Here is a 21,258-nt window from a genome sequence, read left to right on the forward strand (position 1 = left end):
CCATCCAAAACATTGCCAGAGGCCAACAACATCACAAGGTCTGGGCTTCTGGAATCAAGGGGCAATGACTTGGACTTATTGTACTTGCAGGGGTTAAAAAATTAAAGTTCCAGTCGAGTGCCCAAAACTAAAAGATCAAAATAATTTTTTAATTACTTTCTAAAAGAGCGGATGTTAAATTTAAAAGTTTCGGACAATTACTACTGCTTCGTGTATTCTCTTGCGTTATAATAAGTTTGAAATTTTTTAACGGGTGGAAGAGGGAGGAGGGTAAAAGGGGGGGGGGGCTAAAGGGGTGGAGAATAGAATTTACTGAACGATAGGGGGATGAAAGCTGCTTGCGTATAAATACGGTAAGACGGCCAAGAAATCAAGAGTTCACCTTCAACCCTCAGACGCGCTCAACAAAAGTAAGTTCTTCTCTTCTCAATCAATTTCAATTCAATTTTGTGTAAAAAATTAAATGAAACTAAATTTTAATTGTGATTGTTTATACAGATGAAATTGCTCCTGTCGTTCTTGCTACTTTGCTTGGCCTGCCTGGCCACCGGCGTCAGGCCGCCGATGCCGTACGCCCGTCAAGCTCGGGCCCGCTACGTCCCGTTGTTTTACGCCAACGGAATTCCGGCCGGCTACGATTTCTTCAACGACGACAGCAATAAGGTATAATAAAATGAAACCAAATCATCGCGCTTATAGAAATGATTGACAATAATGCCATAGGCTGAAGAGATCCTGCCGAGGAACAACATCAACGACACGCCATTGGGTCGCCTGTTCGGCAACATTCTCTCGCCCATTTCCAATTTGATAACCAGGACGTCGACGACGACCGTCGTGGCCGTGTCGACCGTGACGTCGGCCGTGTATGCCACATGCATCCCCTCCATCAATTTCTCCGCAGTTGGGCAGGGCTTCGCCACTACGGCCTGCGCCCGCCGCCGTCGTGACGTGGCGGAACTTTCAGCCGAAGGAGCCGCCGACATCAAACCGGCTCTACCCTTGGCGTAAGCAACTCGTTAACAGAGATTTCTGAAACAATTTTTAAATCTTTGTGGGTCGATTGGCATTTGCAGGATGGAGACCAGTGTGATCCTTGACGCTCCGGCGGTGCAAGATCAGCCGGAGCTTTTGTCTTCCAAATCGGACGAAGAAATGGCGGAGAAATTGGCGGAGACTCGTCTAGGAAATACGGCAGCCACGACTGTCAAGTGGGTGACAGTCTCTTCCACGGCCTACAAGTTTGTTCCTCAGACCATCACGTCCACAAAAGACCTGACCGATGCTAACGGTCTGAAATGCCTTCCAGCCGGATTCCTTGTTTGCGCTGCCTAAATGATGTCATTTGACAATTTCAACTCAGGAACTTTTTTCTATTTTCTCATTTGTATTGATGTTTTTTATTTGTTTTTTTTTCGACGAAAGAGAATTTCAACCTTTTATGGCCTTCTCTCTCGCACTGATTTCCCTTCAAATTGTGTGACCATGAATACAAGAATAAGTTATAATCTTCCATTACAAATATTAGAATAGCTCAAGTGGGCGGCAGACTGTATGGATTATTTTGGCTGATGAGGACAATTCTTGCTGTCGATATGCCGGATAATATTGGCCGATAAATTACAATGATCAGTATAAGCTATATAAAACATACATATAAAACCTTCAGATAGAGTGTTTTTTAAAAATATAAAAATATGCACAACTTATACTTGACATAAATATATGAAACATAAACAAAATTAGTCTTTTTTTCAAATAAGACATATTTTATATAAAGAATTTAGTTTTTTTCCAATTAAAAATTCTGGCGATGAGACACGAATGATCTATTATAGATATAGTCTTTGGACGAGGTAGAATGAGCCAAAATAAGACTTATTTAATTTTGTTTTATTTTATTTTTTGTTATACATATAAGATCTGATATAGAGAAACGAGAAAGCAGCTGATATGTATACGCCACGTGTGGATGTTGTTATTTAAAAAAAAAAAAAGAACTGGTCGGTTATCTCCAGTGACAGCCAGCCGGGCAGCCGGCCAGCCCACATGAGTTGGTTTAAAAGTCCTATATACGTGCGTTGGGCTACAGACGGTATAAAAGTGAATGAACTAAAAGGAACTTGAACTTCCAGGTTGGGTGAAGGACGTCCAAGAGTCCATGACCAACAGGTCTATAAACCATTCGGAAAGAAGGGGGTGGATGGGGGTTGAATAATAAGAGAGGGTGGAAGAACTATATAAGGGAATCTCCGCGTTCTTTTTTTTTAAACTGATGCTATCAAACTAAAAAAGCTATATAGCGAGAGAACCTATAACACAAGAAGTTTCTCGAGAAAATAACACGAGAAGGTTATAAGCATACATTAACACATTTGTACGAAGAAGAAGAAGAAAGGGATATTATTCTTATGGGGCTCCGTAGTCTCCCCCCTATATAAAGACCGAGGGGGTGCATGGAGGGTAGTTTAGTTTCACTCCAGCATCGAACTCCGCAAGGTAACTAAAAAAAAAAAAATTAATCTAAATTCTAAATTTTAAATGTTGCTTTGTTAACTGATATTTTACTTTATAACAAATCATGTTCAGATGAAATTGGCTTTGATTTTCCTCACTTGCTTCGTCGGCTTATCGTATCAGCAGAGGTACGTCTGGCCAATGCCCTACGCTCCGAGGGCTCACTTGATGCCTTTGTTTTACTCCGATGGACAGCCAGCAGCTGACATTGAAGCCCTGCCCGAAATTAAGGTAACAATTAAATCAATTTTGATTCTGTTTTGTATGTCTCACAAATGTTGGTTTCGGATACTATATCTAAATTTTTTTTAAATAAACTTTAATCAGGACATCGACAATCAACCTAAAATTGAACCGTCAATCGAACACGATCAAGAGGAAAAAATCCTGTTGTCATTGCCCAGCGTATTGACGAATTTCAGACCCTTCACCACCACCACTGTGAGTTGTTAGTTTATATATAAGATTTGATTGGCACTTTGATTCATTCATTTTATTTCTTTTTATTATTTTGTAGACAATTATAGCGACTTCCACCGTTGTTGTTTCGACGCCAACAACCGTCAAGTGCATTCCCAAAGCCCAGTTTTCAACTGTTGTGCCTGCTGCAGCTGCAGCTGGTGCAGCACCTGCAGTGGCTGAAACGCTGGCCACTACGGCCTGCGCCCGCCGCCGTCGTGATGTAGCGCAGTTGCTGGCCGGTTCAGACTTAACCAAGGAGGCCATTGAACCCGCTCAACCTATCGCGTAATTTTCACATATAACATTCAATTGACACACAATCAAATAGTTTTTACCTGCAATTATTTTTATTCCAGTCTCGAAGTGTCGGCCGTTGAAATTCTTCCGGCTGCCGAAGGGAAGGAAGCCAGCAGTGAGCCGGAAATTGAGTCCTCCCAGACTCTGAATCACTCAGCTGCTGATGACGTCGAAGTGAACCCCAGCCAAGAAGACAGAGGCTTTCTCAATTTGAATAGTTTGAGCCTCACTACCACCGTGTCGGTGACTTCCATGACCACCGTCTTCTCCTTTGCCGGCGCCACCATCAAGGCGACTGCCACCGTGGCGGGAGCCGCCCAGCTTAAATGCCGTCCGTCCGGCTTTGCTATTTGCTAAAAGAATTCAAACAGAAAAGACCATTTCAGCTACTCTTACGACACACACACCTCAAAATTCTCCAGCGAAACTGTTTTATTTTTTTTTTCTTAATTATTTGTTTGTTCCATTTAATTTATATCTGCACCGCAGCATATGAACCGCGGTCTTTGGTGTAGCCAGTAATCAACTAGTGATGATGGAAATACATGATTTAAAAACAAAATTATCACACTACACGGTGGCAATGATTATTTCACTGCTGAAAGCATTATTGCCTTAATTCTTGATTAGAATTAATATGAAAATACATGCGAGTTCGCTGTTAGACTGTAAAATATTTCACAAACTTCTTATCGGACATATCGAATCGCTATCTATTTTTAAGCGGCAAATTTTTAAAAAAATTATCTCATCAGTGGAACAGCGCCAAAAACGAGTCTTTTTAAAATATTTAGTTTTGTTCAAGAAAAGCATTCTTTGATGCAGATTTTTGCCACCGGCTTGTTATAGAAGACACCCACGTATATAGCGAACTTGCCGTGTGCTTGTTTATAAAAGGAGACATATTATTCATTCAAATCTGATTTTCAGGTGGAAACTTGACTTGACGCCCGACAGGTTCTCGCGGTGGTTCTCGGTGAGGTATAGAGCATGTTTTGATGTTAAAATAATCTGTCACAAAACTTTGAAAAAAAAAGTACATTTTGAATTTTTCCAGAAAATTTAATCGGTCGAAATGAAAATTGCTGTTTTGTTTCTACTGTGTTTTGTCTCGGCTACATGGCAACCAACATGTTTATTGGTCCGTCCAGCAACCAGGCCGTTGGTCTTTTTTTTTTTCCGTGTTCGACCAAACCTTTCAAAATTATAGGTCCGGCCATTATTACTGGGTCAGACGCTGCTGGACTGCAGCTATACAGTGCAGCAAATGTGCAGAGATACGCGGACTATCAACAACACCAACAAGAAATTGCGCAACGCACTTTTGAAACAAATAACCGAGGAAATTACAACGTCGGAAAAAGATTTGAACCACCGAGATTCTTTGGCTATAATAAATATTTAGCCAGCGTTCTGTTGAGTTCGCTGAATCTTCTCAATAGAGTCACTTCATTCACGACGACGACAGCGACCATCACTGTTGCAGCAATGTACAACTGTTTTAAATCGGACCTGTTCATTAATAGCAATCCTAATCCGTGCCGACGCAAGAGAGATGAGCGCTTTCCATCATGTTATTGATTGGAGTCGCTGATGAAAATGATTCGACCAATTCATTCAGCAGCGACGGAAAGTATGAATGACAATAATTAATTAATTATGCACAGACTGTTCACTGTTGTTAACGTTGAATAAATTATTTGCAGGGCGGCGGATAGTGTGTCTGAAGAGCTGTCTAAAGAAGGCCAGAACATTGATGCAACCCATTTGGTAAAATCTTCTTTGAACGAGGAGAGAATTCATGTCCGCGAACATGTCCCAAAACAAATTTCAATTGACCGTTACTTTCGTCAAAATCGAAATTTCGGTATTTTTGCCACTGTTATTTTGACTGTCACTTCCTATTCGGTTTATTATTCAACAACTTGATGGTGTCACATTGCTGTGCTTGTTACCTGGAATGAATCTTTGTTAAACTTGTTGTTCGTGAGTTCAGTCATGTGAATTCAATGTCGATTTCTTTAGTTGGTGGCCTTATGGTTTCCGTCTTCTTTAGGATGTCGAGTACGTATTACAGCCAAATATATTTACATTTTGAAATGATTCTAGCCGCCATGATCTAATTAATAAATATGTGCTGATAAAAAATTTTCCGTCACATTACTTATATCGTGGCGAATTCTTTTTAAGAGCTAACTGCTTTTAAAAAAATACCATATGCCTGGATGTGTTTTTCCTCCGACACTTCTAGGTTGATATGTTCATAAAAAGACGGAAATGAGTACCGGTATGCGCGGATGTATTTTGATCGTGCTATCTTCATTAGTATTATGAATTTATTTGCATACTCTTGGCAAATTATAAGATATATCCCATGGCGGGATATCGTAGAGTAAAATATTTCGTTTCGCAACTCTCCAGTGAGTCCACTATCTCCAAGTGTTTTAAGATCTGTGTACACTGAAATATTTTTGAAGTGTTGCTGAGACCGGCGAATAGTTTGAACTTTTAAGGATGAGGAATTTTCAGCAGTTCCCGTCAGTCCCGTCTTCAGCGTACGTCGTGAACGTGAATTATGCCTGGATATATACCAAGGATATACGTTTCGTTATTATTCTTGCGCATTTTTGAATGACTGAATGTGCAGATTCAAAAATATTTTAATTATTCCGGATGACCGGATCGCATTCTTCAATAATGCGACGGAATTTTGAAAAGTTAACTTAATAATACAAGCAAAAAGACTCTTAAAAATATACTTAATAAATAAATAAATAAATCTTAAACATATTAAATTTGGATAAGGTAGCATTCTTTGATGCAGATTTTTGCCACCGGCTTATTAGAATAACCACGAATAACAGCTTGCCGGCGTCCTTTGCTAAAATTAATTATTTTTATTTACTTATCCAAAAGCTAGGCTACTGCTATATATCGGTGCTTGCAATAGTGTTTATCGTATTGTATTGTAATAATAAATAGTTTTGCAATTATTGCGTAATCAATACACGGTTTTTACAAATTTTATTATTCGCGTTCGTTTTTACACGCAATCATGTTGGACGTAAAACTGTAGCTGAATCTCCTTTATTCCATGATGATGGTTACAAATTGTTGTGTAAAAAATATCATGCTTCGCTATAGTAGATTTGAAAAAAAACCCGTATGGAATTTATATTCACGTGTTCAACTTTCTAGTGATATTAAAATACAATAGCTACATGTGTTATAGTACTTCCAATATATTTCAAATTAAATGATGACTTGCGCATTAAGCAAATTTCTTATTATACGCTTTGCCTTGAAGTACGTTAATTATTGTTACAAATCAAAGGGGGATACCGAAAAATAAATGGCCAAGTAATTAGCTTGAGTACATAGGTGGATGTGGTTTTCACTATATTCGCATCTTTTCTATAATTGGTGCAGCAACCATTATTTAACAAAAATAATATTCGAAATAATTTTTCCATGCAGAATTTTGAAGCATCAAAGCATCATGTCACTGTTGCACTGTTGTATACATAGCGTATATTTGAACAATGAATTTTTGTAATGCGAGAATTTTTATGCTAAGTATGAGTGTAAGACCAACGCATATTCGAAATTCTTTGGAATTCCGGAATGTATTGCTCCCGTCCGCCCTTACGGAAAAATCTCATTAAAACTCATAAAGAAATACATGAGAATAACCTTAATTCTCATTCATTTTGTCGTGATATTTTGGTGAGATTAACAGCAAAATATCATTTATTTGATGACTTTTGATGAGAATTTGGGACATTTTCAAGTTTAAAATCAGCCGTTAATCATTAATTTCATGTGAACAAAGTGAGAATTATGTTATTTCTCATCTAAATATAAATGATTAGTCGCGTAAATATAATGATATCTGACTGAGGGTTCACTGTAATCTCGCTTAATTTCTCTTTTCACCACTGAAATGTTAATGATTTTCTCACTAAAATTTGAATGAGAATTTGAGCGCTTTTAAATGAGATTTTAATTATATAAATTGAAAAAAGAATTACCCTGATCAGGAATCGAACCTCGACTTCCAGGGTGGCTTGCCAATCTGCTAACCACTACACCACCAATTGATGTATAGTTTGAAGCTTTTTAACGTACAACTTAATAAATTCGTCAGTTTAGTTAGATAACAACAGGGTTGTGGGACTTAGAATAATTTACACAAAAAACACATACCAGAGTCAAATAGAAATTTCACTCAAATTTACTTAGCGCGTGAAAAAAACTTGTAAAAATTTCTATGATGCGTTTTGACATACCATATAATCAATTGGTTTGTTTAGTTAGATAAAAGCCAGATTTCGGGACTTAGAATAATTCACACACAAAAAAACACACCAGAGTAAAATAGAACTTTCACTCAAATTTACTTAGCGCGTTAAAAAAAAAGTTATCCCAGCCTTTCTTGTGATTATAAAAACATCGTGTAATTTTTGTGAGAATTAGATAGCTTCCATATATTTACGAAAGGTATAAAATAAAAATGTTAAAGTTCAAAAAGAATTTAAAGTCAGAATATTTCATTCCAGGTAGGCCTATATACTTATTTGCTGATTTTAACTGATATTTTTAGGATTGTATTAAAAGAATACAAGAAAATATTTTGATGTCATATATGTAGAAATAACTTTCCCTTGATTTTTCACACAAACATCATTACAAAACATAAGAAAATATTGACGATTAAATAGTTATAATTTCACATCTGATCTGTTGAATTGTAGCTGATTATTACTGACTTTTTGTTATGAATTTGAAGATTTTAAAGCCCAAAATTGGGTAAAAATAATACCAAAAAATCTTTTGATTCCTTAGTGGGAACTGATTTTCACATGATTTTAATGAAAAATCTCACTATAAAGCATTAGAGAAATGATTGATAAAAAGCTCTTAATAAATGATAATATACAAAATAATTATAATTAAATATCATGATCTCACACCTAAATCTACCTGATTTCTGATAGACATTTAATAATAAATTTCATGATTTTTAAGCCAAAAAACTGTATAAAAGAAAACCAAAAAAATCTTATAATGTCATAGGTAAAATTGATTTTCACATGATTTTATACAAGTATCTCAATACAAAACATCAATAGAAATTAATGATTAATAACTCAGAATTTATGACAAATTACTTATTGATTATAAGAATATATCATGATATTCCCGCTTAATAATCACTGATTTTTTGCAGATTTTTCATGCGAAAAAACTGCGGGAAAATCATGACATTTTATTGATTTCCACATGATTTTATACAAGTATCTCATTACAAAATACCAATAGAAATTAATGATTAAAAACTGAGAATACATGATATATTACTGATTTATTTTAAGAAAATATCATGATATTTATGGTTAATTATCACCAGTTTCTTGCATATTTCTCATGCGAAAAGTCTGTGGTAAAATCATGAAATTTATATGATTTCTTTCTGATTTCTTACTACGGATTGGGTTATATCTCATATAAAATGAGACAAAAATATTTTAAACACTTTTAATGATAAATATGAGGGTGAAAATTCTCATCAATTTAATGAGAAATATATGAGATCATCAAAAATTATTAAAAAATCATTGATGTCATTAATAAACATATGATTTCTCATATAGTTTGATGAGATTTTTCCGTAAGGGCGCTCCCGTCTTCACAGCATCTGTCGTGTAGTACAGCCAAATATATATTAACATTTTAAATTGTACTAGCTGTCACGAACTCACGATCTAATTTATGAACGTGCCAATTTCAGAAAATGAGAAATATTCCGTCACATTACTCATTGCGGCGAATTCTCAAAGCAGACAGTTTCAACAGCAAAAAAAAAGGACCAGCAATAAGATGCCTTTTTGTTTATTCAACTTCGCAAAAGTAGCATTCTTTGATGTAAATTTAACCTTAAAAAGTTTTAACAATGAACGTTCAATGTTTATCTATCCAACTCGCTCTCCAACCATTTCTATAAAAAGACGCAAAAAAGTATTTGCGGACATCAGGTGACTACTTGACTTTGCTCGACAAGGTTCTTGTTATCTTCAATACATTTCGTAATTAATTTCCAACGCACGATTTTTTTTTAAAACGCCATTTAACTTAATGTATTGTACTGTAGTTTCAGAAAAATCAAGGGGTTGTCAACTCTAATACCCCTCGGATTTTTGGATAGTTTTGAGGGATGTTTCCAACGTTGGAAACCAAGGAAAACTTGAAAAAAGGTTAAAAGGGTAGGGCCATTATTTGACTTGGGAGAGAAATGGCAGGAAAGTTAGGAAAGGTAAAAACAAATAAGGAAAGGGGAGATATTTGGAAAACCCACGGAACATTTGCAATTTTTCTATTAGAAAAACTGGAAAAAGGGGCGGATCAGGGGTAAAAACCAAGAAAGAGTCAGTAGCAAAACTAGCGCAAGTAGTATCCTGCATGGAAACTTGGACAGCCGCTAGGGGTTCTACACAGGATACTCGTAAGAACCACCTAGCGGATGTCCCAGTTTCCATGCAAGATCTTCAGGCAACGCAAAACTAGCCATATTCAAATTTCGCGAGGACATCGATAATGAAATCTGACAACGTTTTCGACGTAAAAAATGAGGGAGTAAGGAAAGAAAAGGTGGTAAAAAGTGGGGTATTATCTTGTAATATTTCCAGTTTTTCCAAATTTTCCAATTTTTCTAATGGAAAAGGGGAAAAAGGTAAGAAATGGACATAGAGAAATTGGAAATTTGTGAACAAAGGTTAGAGAGGGAACAGTACGGAAATTTAACAAGAATACCGCGCTTTTTTGGTTACTACACTGTGCGTGGTAATAAAAATTTTCTAGAAAAATTAGAGTTGACAACCCCTCGAGAAAAATCAAGCAAGAAAAAATGAAGATGACTTTGTTCTTTCTTTTGTGCTTTTTTGTCTCGGCCACTTGGCAACACAACATCTATTGGTCCTACCCTCCAAGACGTGTTCCATTTTATTCCATGTTCGACAAAAATCTTCAAGATAATTTGCCAATCCGGCTCATTCCTTTGGACCCAACTGAGCTGCAATATTCAAAAGTATTTATTAAAAAGGGTCCAATTACCGCTAAATAACACTTTAAATTAAAAATAATGTCCTTCGATTTTATAAACAAGTTTTGCATAACCTGTCGTTGAACAATTTTACTTGAAAAAAACTCAGAGATACGGCTACCGACATTTCGAACCGGATGTCGTTGAACAACCCATCCTTGCTGAGAATTCTTTGGGAATAAGTAACATTTACCATAGGATGAAAACCAATTTAGAACCGAAAACCTTTGGCTTCAACAATTACTTGGCCAGTTTGTTCTTGAATTCGCTGAGCGTCTCCACTACAGTCACTTCGGTCACTACTTCTGTAATTACTGCTGCCACTGTGGTTACCTGCTATGCCAAGACCATGTTCAGCAATGCAGCTCCTACTGCCTGTCGACGCAAGAGAGATGCAGATTCTAGTCTGTTGATTGACGATAATTACGACGAAAACATTCCTTTAAGCAGGGAAAAGTAAGTTGTACAAATTTAACCAACTAATTCTGCTTTGCTGTTTGTTGTTATGAGTCAATTATTTTCTGGGTTATTACCTGCAGCAGTACAGCGACAGGCGCATTTGAATTACCGGAAGCAGGAAGAGACATTGATCCTGCACAATGGATAGTCTCGTCTCAAAACGAACAGGAAGCCCATCATGTTCACGAATCTGTTGCGAAACAAACCGAATCATCAGTCGACCGTTACATCCGCCAAAATCGAAATTTTGCTAGTTCCGTTACGGTCACTTCGACTTTAACCACATATTCGGTATCTTATTCAACTATTTCGAAGACTGTAACGAATCTTGCAGCTGCAGCGGCATTGAGCTGCCTGCCATCCGGATTCACGATGTGTTAAAGAAATTAATTTTGATTCCTTTTGTGCCCTGACCCACATAGGAATTATTTTTACTGGCACAATAATTAATTGTTTTATGAAAGTAGACACTATTATACGGTAAATACGGTAAATTGCTTTGTTATATAATCAAATACACTGTTTCTGCATCAATGGCGATCAATGGTATATTAATTATTATTCTTCATGTTTATCGATTTCTTCTATCTGATACCATTTAAAAGCATTATTTATCCCTTTAATTTAAAATGTTCAATATTACGCATTGCCTCTAATTTTAACAAAACAAAGTACGTGCTAAACGTATACATATTCTTTCTCTCTGCTGTTCCTCAAGTTGTTTCGTGCGCTCATCCAAAGCTTCAACATCGGTCCACCATATAATGTCTCATGGTGGTAACTCTGCAAATATGTAGAGAATAGATTTGGAAAAGTTCTTGTATCCTTTGACTGCATAACTTATGATCAAATTCTAGAAACATATTGAAGATATTTCTATGCAAAGACTATATCTAGCCTGTATAGTGAACATATTCGATTTCTTTCCATTGGCAGCACTCGGCAGCAGCAGTGATTGCAATGTTTTTCGATTATGGATTTTGCCGACTTTTTCGGCATTCCTTCTGCCATATACTATAAAGGCCAACAAAATATCACTGAAAATAAAATATCGCAGCTCGTGAGTAGGCTATTGACATTGTTCGACTAGATCATTCTTGCTTAAGTTCGTTCTTTTTAAAAAATTATTTTGCGTTAAGTTGTGCTGCGCTCCTTTATGCGCTCAAAAGCTTCATCGCATCATAGTGATATAACTCAATAACTCTGAAAATATGTTGAGAATACTTTGCGAAGTTGGTTTCGCATGCCAAGAAAATGTCACTGAAAGTATCAGTATCGCAGTGAGTAGCAACATTATTCGACTTCTAGATCATCCTTGCTGGTAAGTTACGAAGTTCTGTAAAATTATTTGACAACGTTATTTTATTTGTATTTCCAATATTACAAGCTGAGAATAAGATTATATTTAACTCGATCTATTCATCTTTCCAGAAAATTAATCAAGCTACAAAGAAATGAAGATCGCCTTGTTATTTCTTTTGTGCCTCATCTCGGCTACTTGGCAACAAAATATATTTTGGTCCTGCCCACCCAGACGCATCCCGTTCTACTCTATGCACACTATGTTTAACCACAATCTACAAGAAAATTCGCCCGTCCTTGCCGCATCGGATCCCGGACTACCATTTCATTATTCAAATGTTTACTAATTATTATTATTTTCCCTATCATTCATATTTGTTATTGGACTAGGCCAATACATTTTATTTAATTTTCTCCACTCACGAAACAGGACGGGATTGAACAACGCAATCAGGAGCGATCCCCCGTCAACAATTTTTACCACAGACTCCAAAAGCCAGAATCGAGAGCTTTCGGACTCAACTACTTGGCCAGCATTATCTTGAGCTCGCTGACTCTCTCCAGCACGAGCACTTCGTACACAACGACGACGTCTACCATCACTGCTGCCACTGTGGTCACCTGCTTTACCAAGACCATGCTCACATCAACAACTGCCTGTTGACGCAAGAGAATATCGATAGTACGGATGCTCTCAGCCAATCAATGATGCATCTGCTGATAAGCGAAAAAAAAAACGAATAAAAATATAATGCTAATGTCGTTAATCTGATCTGCTGGGTCCACTAACGTACTTGATTTGCTGCATACTGGGCAATCGTTGCCGCAGCCCAAGGGAAACTCTCTTATTATAGAGTTGAAACATCCTCCTTATTGGCTCTGGTCGAGTTTCGGATCTCTTCTCCCTCAACCCCAAAATTTTCTATTTTTTGCATCGACGTTTTTTTTTTAAGTTTTACCTCGTAAAAAACCAAAAAATTTATTGCGATATACGCGCGTCTAAGCATCATCGCCTTTTATGAAGTGATTTTTCTTCGGCTTGGTCGAGAAAAAAAAATGAATGACAAAACGAATTCTAAAGATATTAAATTTTGAATGGAATTTTATTGCAATTGAAAAAGAGAAAAATCAAAGCATAAAAATAAGAAACTGGACCAGCCTTACAATCCATACTGGCCAACTTGCTCGGCCGCTACCTCCAGCGCAACGCACGTCAAGAATTGGTGGACTCATTTGAGGGTAATGAAACCCCCCGTCAAGGTAGTCAACTGCTGGACACCGGCGTGGAGTGAAGACGACCTAGTCCTTTTACTGCAGAGGTATTGTGATGGGTCGACACTTTCGTGTTTTCCCATTAACAACTCAACTCGTACAGTGTCAAGGATTTCGGTAGTCCACACTCGCAAACACCAGTGCACCGCAGCAACTCCGTTGACGGGTTCATCCACCGATTCTTTCGGATTGTCGGGAGGAGGAGCGACATCGCAAGCCAACAACTACCGATGGTAATAAGGCTGACCGTCCAGCATTATTCATCAATTATCTTTAATCAAAAAAAATAAAAAAAAAACACTATTGAGATCCAGCTTGAAGTAATATTTGGTAAACCTTACGGCATCTTTCTAAAGTTCCCCAAATGGTAAGGAATTTTTTTTCTTGAGATGGACGAGAAATGCGCACGTTGTTTTGGAAATTTAATTGTTTAAAGTAGTACCTTGAGTAAACCTTGTTTGTGAGATCTAAGTTGCGACATTCGATCGATACAAGTAGATTGTCAATAACGTCGCTACAGGCGGCCCTGCGTCCCTCGGCATCTCCATCGGTGATATATAGATTATCTTCGAAAAAACTTAACTTCACTCCATATTCTTCTTGTAATCTTTTGATGTTTGCTCCACCACGTCCGATGACTCGTCCGCAGTCAGAGTTTGGGATTCCACTCACCACAATCTCGTCGTAGTTGATTTCTTGTGTAACGGATGACAAGATCACAAAATCGGATGAGGCAGCTGATGAAGGCTTTTCCGTTTGTTGTTTAATAACTTGTTTTTCAGCCAGGATTCCTGTTGGAGAAGTATTTGTCGAATCTCTTTGGGCTGATGTTGAGCCAGAAGCTAAAAATGTTGTGACGATTTGAGTGACTTCCGTTTGTGGAGCAATCGCTGGGGTGGTTTGTTTATTTTTAGGTTTACTTGCAGCCGATCGACCGAATTTTTCATTTTTTTGGTCTGATACAATCAAGTGAGTGCTTGAAGACGGAAGACTCTTGGACTTGGCGGCTGAAACAGGGCGTTCGGCTTGGTCACGATCCGGAATGTTTTTGGGTCCGTGTTGCTTCGACAACTGTTTAATTATTTTCTTATCGGGCTCAAATCCGCATGTTTCGTTACGGGTTATTGCTCGTTGTTTGATCGCAAGGGTTGCAGGGATTTGGGATTCGAGTTTTTCTAATTGACATTCAGAGTTTTTGCTAGCCAAAGGCGATTCGCTTCCAACGTCTTTCTTTGGTACTTTCCGTAGCGTTTCCACTTTTACGTCGTCAGAGACACTAACAATGGTTACGTTAGCACTTAATGATGGAACAAGCTCGTCAGCACTTGTTGTTTTTCGATTTTCGACTTTGTTGGTATTGCTGGGCTCATTTCGAGGTAGCCAATTGCGTTTTCGTAAGTCGCAAACGTCTTGGACCAAGAAACGGATGCGGTTTGAGATGTTGTTTTGTTTTATGATCGAATCCAATGCTTGGAAGTAAGAGTTCATTATTCCGCTATTTTTCTGACTATCCAAGTTTTTTCCAGCGGTTGTCAATAAGCGACACAAAGACTCAATCGCTTCCTCGTCCGGTGCTTGGAGAAGCCGACGGATGCAATTATGCATAACATTTTCGGTTATGTTGCCCACCTTGTAGAGTTCTCCAATGAACTTGATGTTGCCTAGAGTAGTTCTTCGGTTCCGGTCTATGAGAGAAATGAGTTCCGTCTCAAGCATTGTCTTCTTCTCTTTTGTTTCAGCCTTTTGTACTTCTTTCCTCTTGTTGTCAACATCAATCAGGATATCGCTATCCTTCTGGAACACTTTCTGGCAGCGAGAAAGTAATAACGTTCGGAATGATAAACTTTCCGTTGGATCGGTTGATGAGACGACTTGTTTCGTTGACAATGACTGGCACATCTGAGCGTACGTGGCAGCATACATCGGTTCATCCAGAGCTTTTTCGAAAAAAAGTTGAATAACTCCAGATAGTTTTTCTTCATCATTAATTTCCAAGGCCAAGATTTTAGCCAAAAACTGTCCGTGTTTGGATGGTGTCATTTTGTTTAAAATACCACGTACCGTGCTGAGAAGCACGTCTGTTGCTGATGTGACAGTGGCTGCAGCGGGCGTCGCTCTTCTTGGCTTCCACGCATTTGATGTATCAACGACACGCTCTGATGGTTTCGTATCGAACAGCTTTATCTGTCTTCTTGGTGGTGTTACTTTGGATGAGTTCATGCCCATTGTGACTTTACGGGCAATCTCAGAAGGAAGACATTCGGGTTTCATTATTCCAAAAGATTTTCTCTGCATCAGAAATGCACGATCATAAGTTCTCGGTAGACAAGACAAAATTGTTGATGTGTCTGTTTGAGTACCCTGAGAGCCTACGTTCGGCACTCTTGTTTTCTTCGACTGCAAATCTGAAATCACGTTTTCCAATTCGCAAACTGTTGCCTTGTGGTTTTCTAACGAGGAGGAAAGTGATTTAACATCGGATTTGGCTTGTATCAATTTGATTACGAGATCTTCTTTCTCGTTCATCAACCGTGAACAGTTTTCCTCCAGTTCGGAAATCTTGATCTCATTTTCACGTTTCATTTGGGCTTGTTGGTAACTCAAAAGTTCGTTTTCAAGTTTTGCTTGAGTTAAAACAGAAACTAATTCACGGTGCGAACGTTTCAAATCATCCATTTCTTGCTGGTGTTTTTGTTGCATACGGACATGAAACTTTTTCAGTTGGTTGTTTTTGACACGCAAGCTATCGCGAGCCAATGACGTAGCTACAAGTCGTTGTTGGAGACCGTTAACTACGTGATGATCAGGTTTATCCGACTGTTCTCTGTCTAGTTGCACTTTTAGGTGTTGTTCATTGTGCAAAATTCTCGCGACAGAGGTATTAGTCGGATGGGTTTGGGTTATTCCGGTCGGATCTTGTTCGATAGATACAAGGTGGTCGTGAGTATCTTTCGAGGATCCAAGTTGAGTGACCGGTAATAGCAGGTGTGGATCTGCTGCGATGGTAAAATTCGGGGAAATGGGTCCGTTCCATTTGAAACAACGGACGGCCCATTGTGGAAAAAAAGAGTCTGGTAACATTCTGTCGTCCGGTTTGGGATGTGCCTCAAGGGACCCTGGGGAACCGGGTTGTAAGTCCGGCTGCAGACGTGGAGCTGCGGGGACGACAGTAGGCCTATTCGGGGTAATGGAATCCTCCAGGTGGAAGAAGAGGATCCATTTACGCAAGAAGAAGGCAAGAAAATTGGTGACAGTAGAAATCATTTTGTTTTGGTGAGAACAAAAATGAAAGCTTGAATATCTTGGTCAGATTTTCGTGCCCTTATATCAACTCGGAGGACGTCAACACTATTGTCACTCGTTCATTGGACTAGTTAACTTAAGTTTAAAAATACATTTTCAAGTTTACGCGGAAGAAACTATGATGGTTTGGTTCATTTTATTTTTCCACACATTATACAATCAATTTTTTTATTAATTAGCGTCAAATTAATTTCAGAAATTAAGAAAACTGTTGGCGAAATATCGCTTGATCACCTTGAACGACCTTGAATGTGTTGCGGCGAATTCGATAATCTGCGATAAGGCATAGTTAACTTTGGTTTAAAAAAACCTTTTCAAGTTTGAACGAAAGAAAAGATGATTTCTACGTTTGTTTTATTTTTTCAAACATATTACAATCATCTTTTTCATTAATTACTATTAAATAGAATAAAAAAATAAAGTTTACTGTTGACAGATCACCGCTTGACCACCTTGATTGTGTAATTCGTCGGCGAATTTGGTAATCTGGGAGTGTAGCTCCGCCCATTTTTCAGAAAAAGGCGATCGTGCACTGCGTTCCCCTAATTTAAAATTAAATTTGTTTTAATTCAGTTAGTAATGTTTTGAAACATTTATTTTTTCCTACCACATATTAGAAATTTATAAATAGTGCCGGGGAAGTGGAATAAATTATCGCTAGATAGCATTATACATTTCCAAGTTTACGCGAAAAAAACTAAGATTACTTTGTTTGTTTTATTTTTTCAAACATATTACAATCATCTTTTTCACTAATTATTATCAAATCAAACAAAAAAATTAAGATAACTGTTGACTGAACATCGCTTGACTACCTTGAGTGTGTTACGTCGGCGAATTCGGTAATCTAAGGATGTAGGCTCCGCCCATTTTTCAGAAAAACGCGGTTGTGCACTGCATTCCCCTAATTTAAAATTAAATTTGTTTTAACAGAGTTGGTAATGTTTTCAAACGTTAATTTTGTCCTACCACGTATTAGAGATTTATTGCGAGCCCGAAGGGCGAAGCTAATAATCGCATACGCAGAAAAAAAAAAGCCATGTCACTTTGTCTGTATGTATGTATGTATGTATGTATGTATGTAACGCTCCATAGCTCGGGCTTTTTACGACACATTTCAGACTTTTTGGTCTTAAAAATTACACAAAAAATATGCGGTGCGACCAGAACAAAAATAATTTCATTTACTTAATTAGTTCTCCTGTAATTAATGAAAAACTGTTAAAATAATTGCTTAACGACTAAAGACATCTGGCGGTGGCGACTACAACTTTTTCACCTTAGGTTTAAATTTCACTTTCCACTACATATGTAAGTGTCATTTATTTAACGTGTTAAGTTTAAAATTCATCCTTCTCGTCGGATAATTTTTATTGAAATATATTCGTAATGGATGGTTAAACATGAGTAAAATAATTTTACGAATATATTCCGCCCAATCAAATCACCACCAGATGTCCGTAGTATCGCCGTGATGACGCAATCTTTGATGTCCCATCCATGACGCAACAACCAGATTTGCATTTATGTTTTGCAGTTATTTGACTAAAAGATGGTTATTTTTAAATTCAATTATTGAACTTTATGTGTAAAAATTGGAAAATAAGAGTTAAGCAAACTAAACGTTAATAACTTGCAAGGATATTGAACTTTGACAGAAAAATACCGTTTTAAGACCAAAAAGTCTGTGAAGAAAAGTGTGAACTGTGAATAAGTCCGAGTTAACAATAGGCCCTGAATTTTTCATTTAAGACAGTTTTCAACTGGCTTACGATTATCCCTTCGCGGCGAGCTGATAAGCTTGCTTTTCTATCTTAAATAATGCCGACGTTTAGACGTTCGGTATGTGTTTTTAATGGAGGCAACTAAAAAAAGTGGAGTGGAAGAAATTCTCCCTGGATGGCATTGTTCAATAATTAATAAAATAGTTACCTTGTCGATAACGTATTGGATAATTTCCGCAATATGATCCTGTTTAATGGTTTCATTGTTTTCCAGTCCGGCTTACTAAGACGACGTTAAGAATCTTCAAACCACTCAATTGCCCGATCGTAAGCTCCGTCACTCCGTCATTAGAAGTATGTTTGCCCATAAATAAACAATCCATGGTGGTCAGTTCTGTTGATTGATCGGACTTTTTTTTTTTTTTTTTTTTTTTTAATTTTTCCAGAAAAATAAATCGGCCAAAATGAAAATTGCTTTTGTGTTTCTACTGTGTTTTGTCTCGGCTACATGGCAGCAACACGTCTACCAATCTTTCTATCCCGCCCGTTATCCTTTTTACTCCATGTTCGAACAATACTTTCAAAATTTTAGACCCATTATTCCTGGATCAGATGCTGCTGGCCTGCAGCTTTACTCCGAAAACGTAATTCAATAATTAGTAGCTTTCAAATATTTCCTTTTTTAAAAATATTTTTGGCAAATTAAAAATTTTGAGGAACGGGTGGTTAGGTGCTTATGGTAAATGATGTTTGTATATTCCATGCAATACGTTCAGATATACGCGGACTACCAACAACACGAACAGGAAATTGCAAAACGTAATCTTGGAAGACCGCCGAAAAATAATCACCAAAAACTGAGAGCGAACTCGGAACCAAGATTTTTCGGAATTAGCAATTACTTGGGCAGTTATAACGAACCCGCTAAAATTTACTTCGCGACATTACATTTTGCGAGTGTTCGATATCAGTGCCTAACTGCCTGTACCTACAGTTCTTTTTGAAAACGATTATTAATCCCAATTAATATTGAACTTCAGAACCTTGCCATCCATATGTTATAGCGTAAAAACGTGCGTTGAACTATCCACGCCTTCAGCAGTCGTCAAGAAACTCCCCACACGGAACCCAAGAGCAAGGTTATTTATTTTATTGTTTTAAATAATAATATTCGAAGCTGTACAAGTTCAGTAATAGTAGAAAGGTAAAATCGTCAATCTCTGCTCACCATCAAGCCATTACATATTTCATTAAGAATAAGTTGAATGGCCTGAGACATTACCACAAAGCCCGGATGAAGTAAATCGGAGCAACTGAAATATGCTTTGGCAGATTGGTACTCAAGATCATCTCGAATTTGAATGTAGCAGCCGCGAATGTATTCGTCCGTCAAGAGGCTCCCAGTATTCCACACGATTACGCCGCTGTGTCTATAAAAATAAATATAAGAATCCCGGAGAATTAATAGCATTGTAGTTGTCACGGTAGCCCCAAACTAATTGGTATGCTCTTACCTCAAGATATTCTCAGCCAAAAGATTGTATTGGTGAATGGACACTCTGATGGAAACGATGTTACTGATGTGCTCGTGTATTACGAAGGCTGTAAAAGGATCGTCAATGACCGAGTACTGATTCAACCAAATAACAGTGCTCCGTTTAGTGATGCGACGAAGGATTGGCTCCAGCTCCGTCAATTTTTGTCTGTAGGGTTCGTAACCGTTGTCTTCGTCTTCCAGCCTGATGTGGTGTATAGACACACCTTAAAATCTCCCCCAAAATTATTATCAACATTAATGTTATTTGTAAAACAGAGCAATTTGATGTGCTTTCGTGTGCTTTATACCTAAGAGAATCACTCTGTTGGTCAAACTGTCGGCTTGATCTGAATCCCACTGAGATAGAATATGATTCGTAGTGTTTTCGAGCAACGGTTCCCAGTAAAAGGAAACGCACATATTTAAAATTCGGCTGGTAACATTGAGGTTCTGATGAAGTCGATAATCCTCCAGCAGTGTCCCAAACTCTAGATCGTAATCTGGAATCAACTATCAATGAAATTGATTGGCTAAAAATTTCTTTTGTCGAATAAAGACACGGTGTGCAGCTAAAAAACCGCGCTATTTATGTAGTATACCTTGAGAAAATTGTAAAAATGTTGCCTTATCCTTGAATCGCCTAGGAAAACGAAATGCAGAAACTTCCTAGGCGATGCGGTATTTCCGTCCATCATTCTACCACCAGAAATGGCATCGAGACATTCCGCCGTGTCCCTCTTCCCGTACCACTTCACTTGGCAACTTTGTTGGGGGTAATTGATTATCTCCAGGAGTCCTTTATCGCATATTGGTAGGGATCCGTCCAAGCTCAAAGACCGACTGACACCATAACCGCCATATCCGTGAAAAATACAAAATAGTAATAGGGATTACATAACATCAAAGTAAACACACACACACTATAACGTTGTTATTCTTACAAAAATTGCTGACTTATCTTTTTAGGGTTCACTACAGCAGTCTTCTTAGTTTCATCAAAAAGACTAGTCTGAGAGAAAACAGCAAAAATCACTAGACCGATGACGAGAACAAGTGAGCTCAATAGTCTTACATATCGTGATGGTCTGAACATTTGGTTGGGATAATTAGACATCACTATAGCTTAAGGAGAAATTAGAAATCTTGCCTTTAGAACTGTATTGTACTTGGTTAAAAGCAGGACTAAAATATTTTAAGCATATACAATGGTTGGTCTGGGAAAAATGTAAGAAGCATAGGAAGCTGCAGGCCGTTATCACTTTACATTCCCCAAAGGCATAAATCCC

At 37.7% G+C, this 21,258-nt stretch overlaps 4 protein-coding genes and 1 long non-coding RNA gene across 6 annotated transcripts in view; 3 read left to right on the forward strand and 2 right to left on the reverse strand.

The window, feature by feature from the left end:
• The first annotated feature begins 33 nt into the window (after positions 1-33).
• On the forward strand, positions 34-3,832 carry LOC124326443. 2 transcript variants are annotated; one of them, XM_046785275.1, is made up of 5 exons: positions 34-38; positions 2,590-2,748; positions 2,845-2,958; positions 3,035-3,264; positions 3,336-3,832. In XM_046785275.1, exons 2-5 carry the CDS (start codon positions 2,590-2,592, stop codon positions 3,631-3,633), a joined length of 801 nt encoding a protein of 266 aa, XP_046641231.1. In that variant the 5' UTR covers positions 34-38; the 3' UTR covers positions 3,634-3,832. The 2 variants fall into 2 exon arrangements, with proteins under 2 accessions (XP_046641231.1, XP_046641230.1); XM_046785274.1 differs by lacking the exon at positions 34-38 and adding an exon at positions 2,429-2,499.
• LOC124326494 lies at positions 371-1,360 on the forward strand. The gene is made up of 4 exons (XM_046785375.1): positions 371-410; positions 499-658; positions 722-1,007; positions 1,077-1,360. The coding sequence occupies exons 2-4, from the start codon at positions 499-501 to the stop codon at positions 1,333-1,335; spliced, it is 705 nt and encodes a 234-aa protein (XP_046641331.1). The 5' UTR covers positions 371-410; the 3' UTR covers positions 1,336-1,360.
• A 1,782-nt stretch (positions 3,833-5,614) lies between the features above and the next one.
• Positions 5,615-21,258, reverse strand: part of LOC124326057 (sodium/potassium-transporting ATPase subunit alpha-B-like) — a 28,413-nt gene continuing 12,769 nt past the window's right edge. The window contains exon 13 of the mRNA XM_046784661.1: positions 5,615-5,642. The gene's annotated coding sequence lies outside the window, so the exon portion shown is untranslated. The remainder of the gene's footprint in view (positions 5,643-21,258) is intronic.
• On the forward strand, positions 9,318-10,788 carry LOC124326836. Its single transcript, XR_006915885.1, has 3 exons — positions 9,318-9,337; positions 10,162-10,360; positions 10,485-10,788. It is a non-coding gene; the product is annotated as an uncharacterized LOC124326836 (long non-coding RNA).
• On the reverse strand, positions 19,491-21,126 carry LOC124326305 (N-acetylneuraminate 9-O-acetyltransferase-like). The gene is made up of 5 exons (XM_046785049.1): positions 20,914-21,126; positions 20,572-20,812; positions 20,281-20,482; positions 19,950-20,196; positions 19,491-19,865 (listed from the first exon to the last, which is right to left on the reverse strand). The coding sequence occupies exons 1-5, from the start codon at positions 21,084-21,086 to the stop codon at positions 19,649-19,651; spliced, it is 1,080 nt and encodes a 359-aa protein (XP_046641005.1). The 5' UTR covers positions 21,087-21,126; the 3' UTR covers positions 19,491-19,648.

This window comes from Daphnia pulicaria, chromosome 2 (genome assembly GCF_021234035.1).
Source record: "Daphnia pulicaria isolate SC F1-1A chromosome 2, SC_F0-13Bv2, whole genome shotgun sequence".
Taxonomy (NCBI): Eukaryota; Metazoa; Arthropoda; class Branchiopoda; order Diplostraca; family Daphniidae; genus Daphnia; species Daphnia pulicaria.

Excerpts from the sequence above, each read along its gene's own strand:
- LOC124326494 (XM_046785375.1), top strand. The coding sequence starts at position 499 with ATGAAATTGCTCCTGTCGTTCTTGCTACTTTGCTTGGCCTGCCTGGCC. Across the intron at positions 659-721 it reads TTTCTTCAACGACGACAGCA|AGGCTGAAGAGATCCTGCCG; the intron begins ATAAGGTATAAT and ends CAATAATGCCAT. Across the intron at positions 1,008-1,076 it reads AAACCGGCTCTACCCTTGGC|GATGGAGACCAGTGTGATCC; the intron begins GTAAGCAACTCG and ends TGGCATTTGCAG.
- LOC124326443 (XM_046785275.1), top strand. The coding sequence starts at position 2,590 with ATGAAATTGGCTTTGATTTTCCTCACTTGCTTCGTCGGCTTATCGTAT. Across the intron at positions 2,749-2,844 it reads AAGCCCTGCCCGAAATTAAG|GACATCGACAATCAACCTAA; the intron begins GTAACAATTAAA and ends AACTTTAATCAG. Across the intron at positions 3,265-3,335 it reads GAACCCGCTCAACCTATCGC|TCTCGAAGTGTCGGCCGTTG; the intron begins GTAATTTTCACA and ends TTTTTATTCCAG.
- LOC124326305 (XM_046785049.1), bottom strand. The coding sequence starts at position 21,086 with ATGTCTAATTATCCCAACCAAATGTTCAGACCATCACGATATGTAAGA. Across the intron at positions 20,483-20,571 it reads ATTTTTACAATTTTCTCAAG|TTGATTCCAGATTACGATCT; the intron begins GTATACTACATA and ends TTTCATTGATAG. Across the intron at positions 20,197-20,280 it reads CAACAGAGTGATTCTCTTAG|GTGTGTCTATACACCACATC; the intron begins GTATAAAGCACA and ends GGAGATTTTAAG.